At 33.5% G+C, this 6,051-nt stretch overlaps 2 protein-coding genes across 2 annotated transcripts; both read right to left on the bottom strand.

Moving 5' to 3' along the window:
* Positions 1 to 397: 397 nt before the first annotated feature.
* LOC116160316 lies at positions 398 to 2,169 on the bottom strand. Its single transcript, XM_031473501.1, has 7 exons — positions 1,716 to 2,169; positions 1,535 to 1,654; positions 1,273 to 1,404; positions 1,131 to 1,220; positions 975 to 1,040; positions 724 to 840; positions 398 to 551 (listed from the first exon to the last, which is right to left on the bottom strand). The coding sequence occupies exons 1-7, from the start codon at positions 1,927 to 1,929 to the stop codon at positions 454 to 456; spliced, it is 837 nt and encodes a 278-aa protein (XP_031329361.1). The 5' UTR covers positions 1,930 to 2,169; the 3' UTR covers positions 398 to 453.
* Positions 2,170 to 2,799: 630 nt separating this feature from the next.
* LOC116160315 lies at positions 2,800 to 5,309 on the bottom strand. Its single transcript, XM_031473499.1, has 2 exons — positions 5,184 to 5,309; positions 2,800 to 4,938 (listed from the first exon to the last, which is right to left on the bottom strand). The coding sequence occupies exon 2, from the start codon at positions 4,866 to 4,868 to the stop codon at positions 2,940 to 2,942; it is 1,929 nt and encodes a 642-aa protein (XP_031329359.1). The 5' UTR covers positions 4,869 to 4,938; positions 5,184 to 5,309; the 3' UTR covers positions 2,800 to 2,939.
* Positions 5,310 to 6,051: the final 742 nt, after the last annotated feature.

Below are 6,051 nucleotides of genomic sequence, written 5' to 3'. Positions count from 1 at the left end.
CAAATAAATCACCAAATACACACTAGGAAACAGAACAAGTAAATTATAATTTTATCCAACTCTGAAGACTTCACAGTTTTGAAAATTTTTAATTGAGCAAATTTTTAAGTTAAAGGAATATGAAATATAAATCTCATTGTTAATTATTCACTAAGGAAAGGAACTATGTGCTCTAGTAACTATGCATAATCACTTTCAAAATAAATTTTTTAAATAACATACAAAATTGGTATGTTATATTGAACATAGAAATAATAAACCCAAACACACTACTGCAATACGCTGGATTTCAGGTGAATTGAAATTATATCTATCAATTTTATGTAATTATAAGACTCAACAAAGATGCATTATTTACTATATCCTTATTAATTATTATATTAAAAATTACCTTTTATAAGCTTGATGAATTTGTAGTCGCATATTCTAAGGTTATTTCTCAACCCCAACCAACTACATCTTGTCCCAAATGCGTAAGATATTGTATTTTTTAATGAGCGATTCACAAATTCTTGATAAGTGGAACCGCCCAATTTTTTTATAAAAGTTACCTACAATTGAACGAAAATTGTAACAAAGTGAATCACAATACATACTACATATATACATAAGATGCTACTGTATTTGGTTCGTTTTTCAGGCATTCTTCAAATTGATGGAGCATTTCTTCGTTGGTAATGGGTAGCTTATTATTAAATAATTCATTCAATTGACTGGCACTACCTTGTTGATCATCTGCACCATGTTCTAATTTTTGTAGCCTCTTGTCTAGGCTTTTGACATAAAACAAAATTTGTGTGGATAATTCCAGTACACGATTGCAGGTCTGCACTGGATCGCCTGCAATAAAATGAGATTGTGAATATGGAATAGTCTCAAGTAATTGTTTTATTAGAGATTGCTTCAGATTTCCACAAGGTCTTTTACTCAATTCTATAGAAACTGAAATAAAAATATAATTTTTATAAACTTACTAAAACTTGGTGTGATAGTTCTAGATGAACTTGGTGTAACAACAGGTGTGGATAAAGTGGCTGTGCCTGCAAAATATAGGTAGCAGTAGTGTGGCAGATATCTTCTTAGATTTCTATTTATTATAATATTTTCAATATTAGTAAAAAGTTAAGTACTTAGATTTATTGGGGTCACTACTTGGGATAATATTGGCGTAGCTGTCCGAGACGTTACTGGTGAAACCTGTGCTGCAGCTTCATCTACACCTATAAAACCAGTTTCTTGTAATAAGGTACTTAATCAAAATTTTTAAATTACCTGACGAGTTATCTCCAGAAGGCAATATGATTAGTGGAACATCAGCCATAGTTAGTTCCACATTCGAACATTGAAAATCTGATTGTGACTGAAATGTTGAGCAAGTGAATTGAGGGGGTGGTGTTTCACATTCTGAAATTGTATTACATTGTAAAATTGAAGCAATAAAATTCATTTTTATAATTGCAATAAGAGATTTTGTCTGATGTCAACCATGATTTGTAAATTAAATTATTGACTAAATATCAATAAAACATCATACCCTTTTCACTATCTGAATCAGATAGGTTTTTTCGTTTTATTTTTCTACGTCCCCTGCCTTTTTCTTCTGAGGACGTATATTCAGGATCCAATGCTTTCAGCCTAGCAGTATGTAATGACGCTGAGCAACATAGAATATAAATATGTTTTATAAGTAATATCTAAAGATGTACAGAACTTACAGCAGTAGAACTCAACTTTCACTGGATGTTGCTCCCAATTTTTTCCGTTAGGTTCTACACATTTTTCCATAAGGGAATTTATATTTTTTATAAGCGGTCCTCGGGGCCACCAGCATTGCTCCTTATTTCCTACAAGCCAGTTGCTTGGAAGTTCAGAGAACGTTCCATCCTCAAATGACACCACACAATATGCCATAGGGCTGACCTGAAACATTTTAACAAAAGTGCACGTATAAAGAGAGAACTAATTAACATCCTACTAATTCATTCAAGCATTCACTTGCGAATTGTAAGGTGTTATAACGTAGTATGAAGATGGCGATATTAGTGCATAATAGTAAAATAGGGTAAATTAATATACAGGGTGTTACATGACCGTATGTAAAAAAAATTGGGTGGAAGAGGGGATCAAAACAAGCACTTTTTCCAAATAAACCGAGGGTCCAACGTGTTTCGTTTAGGAGCTACCCTCAAAAAAGTGGTGAAATTTACATTTCTTCTTTAATTTTTTTCTCAGGCAGAGTTACAAAGATGGGTGGAACGACGAAATTTGGTATCTGGAGGTTTTTGAACATGAAAATCACGAATCTGAAATTAATTTTTAAAAATTCGAAAAAAAAAAATCCATTGCAATTCTTGGTCGGACAACGAAAATGGAAAGAATTTGTTGTGTACATACTTGATGAGTTAAAGAACAAAACTGTCGAACGGTTTTTTAAAATCACATTTCAGAGAAAAGTTATACTCATTTGAAAATTGGCCCTTCGTGTCAGAAAGTGACCCTCGCCTACTAGTAAACCATCTAATTCCGCATGTAGTTCAAAAACCCCCAGACGCCATTCGTCGAGATCAGAATTCTTTTTCACACCCCCGTTTAGGGGTGCGCCATTTAGTGGAATTTTGAAAAAAATGTGGCAAAATCGGAAAGAGCATACCCGAAAACCTATTCAAGGACGTGCCACCCATCTTTGTACCTCTTATGGTTGCTGAGAAAAAATTAAAGAAGAATTGCAAATTTCACAACTTTTTTTAGGGTGGCTCCCAAACGAAACACGTTGGACCCAGTTTATTTAAAAAAAAAATTCTTGTTTTGATCCCCTCTACCACCCAATTTTTTTTTACATACAGTCATGTAACACCCTGTATATTTCTTTACGCTATGCTACGTACAGGAAAACTAATGATATCTAGGTATATGACAAGTAACTTGTGACAACCTGTAACTTAATTGCAATGCAGTAGGGGAATAACTACCATATAATCTTTACTTTCTGGTTCTGGATAAGGTAACTGCAAGCATTTGTATTTAACATCTTCTGGGTTTACATTAAAGGGATGAGTGAAACTGTTTTTGTCTACAAGAAAAATTTGTAAGTGCTCAGAATTGCATGGTTCATCGAAAAAGGAATGCATTGTATTGAAACTGATAAGTTCTATCGTTATTTTGTTACTAATTGAAGTAATATTTTGAATAATTGCAATTTTTCCGTTCTGTAAACATATGCAACTATTAGCTTTTGTTTTAGAGCAAGAAAAATTCTCAAACTTTAAGGTAATATAATCTTTCCCTTTATATACACATGGGTAATCTAGTTTTAGGGGACCTTCATGCTTAAAATCATTCATTTCATGCAATCTATTTGCAATCTGATGTAACGGCTTCCCTGAATGTTTAATTTTTTGTTTCAATTTGTAAAGATACGACTCGAATTTAAAACTTGAAAAGGAATCTAAGGTTCCCAAATTGCGAACATCATTTGGTAAATGTATTAAACTATGAACATTGTATGATAACCATTCTTCACCATAAATTTCGCCAAACTTTTTTACAAAATGTTGTAATAACTTCTCTGAATAGTTTAACATATGCTTGTGATGGACGCTACATAGGATTCTAATAGAAGTGGTTAAACACAACATGTGTTTGTAGTATCGTTCTGGAAGGGCGTCTTTTAAAACAACAATTCCTGTATATAAAATGAATAATCGGAATTCAGTGGCTTTCCAAAAATCAATTTCAGAAATGTTTCTCGGTTTGCGAGCAAATTCACAAGGAATAAATTCCTTAATAGAAGAAATTCGTGATTCGATTATTTTTATTTTATCCGGTTTAAGTTTAATTTGAATATTACCTTTAAACCATAGTTTAATAAGACGCTTTGTGACACCTAAACACACTAAGTGCATATAGTCTAATGGTACTTGTGATACCATACCAATTCCTAGACGCTCTACAAGTGTTGACTCCCTATGATACTCCTCTTGGGTTCTATTTTTAAAGGAGTCATCAGTACGTAATGGTTTGTTTAATTCGGGAAACACCACTCTTCTTTCTATATAATCTCCTTCCTCAGTACACTTAGAGCAACCAAAGTACCCTGTATGATGTTTCACTCCACAAATAAATGCTTTGGCAGGTGCATCACACACAAGACTGTTAATTTTCAGCTTTATTTGCTGTCCATCAACACAAAGATTATTTTGCATTACAGATATTGCTTCATTTACAAACGGGGCCAAGAATTCATTGACATTACTAGGTTTATGTAATCCATAGAATACCCCAATTAAAAAAGGCTCGGTATAAAAGTCTACAACTAAACTACCAAGAATTGGCCAGAGTTGGCCCGTAGAACTTTTTGAAATAGGTAATCCATCAATGTTAACATTTATTTTAATTTCAGATGGGTATATTTTGATAGGGAAATACCTTCTTAAAGTGGAATATAAAGCTTTTGCCAATCCATAATGAAAATATTGTCCATTTTCAAAGTTTTTAACAATTTCATTTTCATAGTTGGTTCTTGGTGTTTTCATTAAAGTTCGACAGTCTTTTGGTAAATTGTGACCTTGCTTTCTTAAAATCGATAGCAAACGTGACACTGCTGCCTGTGTAATATTTTCTTCAATTACCCAAGAACGTAACTCATCAGACAACGATTTTTCTTCACTTATACACTCGGTTATGCATTCAGTATCAAAAGTGTCAGGTACTACAGCTACTTCATCAACAGGAACAGGGGATTGCAAAGGATTAGTCTCGGGATTAGTACTACATTGCAAAACATCGGGGTCAGTCACCACATAATCTGAACACAAGCTTTGAATTCCAGGGAGATTGTTATCAATGCAATTATTTGTTTGGGAACTCATATTTGAAGAATGTATATCAAATTTCACACGGCTACTTTTTAATTCAGATAATACCAATCTTCTTTTCTGCCTAGAAGACAAGTTACAGAAATCTTTGTTGGGCATTTTTACAATAAAATGGTGGATAAATTACAAGAACGACAAACAACAAAAATTAAGATTGTTTTCCGCATAGAATTACCAAGTTTTCCGTTATAAAACTTTACTCTTAGATATCCTTGTCTAAGACTTTACTACTGAACTTAACCTTCAAATGTGAGATACGCGATATTTTATGATTTTACATACAAGCAATACATTTGCCATTATACTCACCTTAATATACAAAAGAGCACAAAACCAAACTAAGTACTATACACTACACCAGACTGTGGTAAACGTAAAAATAAATAAAAAAACTACAAATTGAAGACGCGCACTACAAGAAAATGTTAGTCAGCATCCAGCAACTGACGCGCACCTCGCGGGCGAAACATCAAACATGTAATGGAGGGAAAAATTGTTTTAACGCGTTCTGTAAATGTTACATTTCCGTTCTGTATCATTTTAGTGCACTTTCAAAAATAATTAAAAGTGCACTTTTGCGCTCTTGATGTCTGGCTAACTGTCTGTCTAGAGTCACAAAGGCTCCGGAAGTACACTACTTAGAAACTTGGTATTGGTGTCATTCGATCAGAAATCAAAAATTATTTAATGTTTTTATAAGCTGGTGAAAGTGCACTCTTCGCCTCTTGCTCGCAAGCGGCTTGACGAATTGTTGTTACTGCAATCCTCATCCGCAATAACTATGGTATCAATGTTACCGTAGGGTTACGTAAAAGCAATGTAGCACAAAGATATAAATTAGATACGTGCAAAGCTATGTGGCAGATATGTAGCAATTACATTGTTCCCTAGGAGTTACATAAATGCAGAGTAACATTGGAATGTAACTGATACATATAAAGTGTAACGTGGAAGTTATGTAACTATTACGGTAGTGTTTGCTGGGTGGTGTGACATTATCATCCCGTACACTTCAAGAAATTTCAAAAGTCATTCTGTCATGTAAGAAACTTGTACCACTGGAAATTTCAAGAAAACCTAGATCATTGTCAGATATACACCATTGGAAAGCAACTGAATTACGAAATTTTCTTTTATATATAGGTCCTGTAGCATTAAAATCCAAATTGAATAGAGA

This window comes from Photinus pyralis, unplaced genomic scaffold (genome assembly GCF_008802855.1).
Source record: "Photinus pyralis isolate 1611_PpyrPB1 unplaced genomic scaffold, Ppyr1.3 Ppyr1.4_LG1, whole genome shotgun sequence".
NCBI lineage: Eukaryota > Metazoa > Arthropoda > Insecta > Coleoptera > Lampyridae > Photinus > Photinus pyralis.
Note: the sequence above shows the minus strand (reverse complement) of the source record. Positions and strands in the feature narration are given on the sequence as shown.

Coding starts and splice junctions, on each gene's coding strand:
- LOC116160316 (XM_031473501.1), bottom strand. CDS start 1,929: ATGTTTCAGGTCAGCCCTATGGCATATTGTGTGGTGTCATTTGAGGAT. Junction 1,041..1,130: donor AGTGACCCCAATAAATCTAA/GTACTTAACTTT, acceptor TATATTTTGCAG/GCACAGCCACTTTATCCACA. Junction 841..974: donor AACTATCACACCAAGTTTTA/GTAAGTTTATAA, acceptor ATTTTATTGCAG/GCGATCCAGTGCAGACCTGC.
- LOC116160315 (XM_031473499.1), bottom strand. CDS start 4,868: ATGAGTTCCCAAACAAATAATTGCATTGATAACAATCTCCCTGGAATT.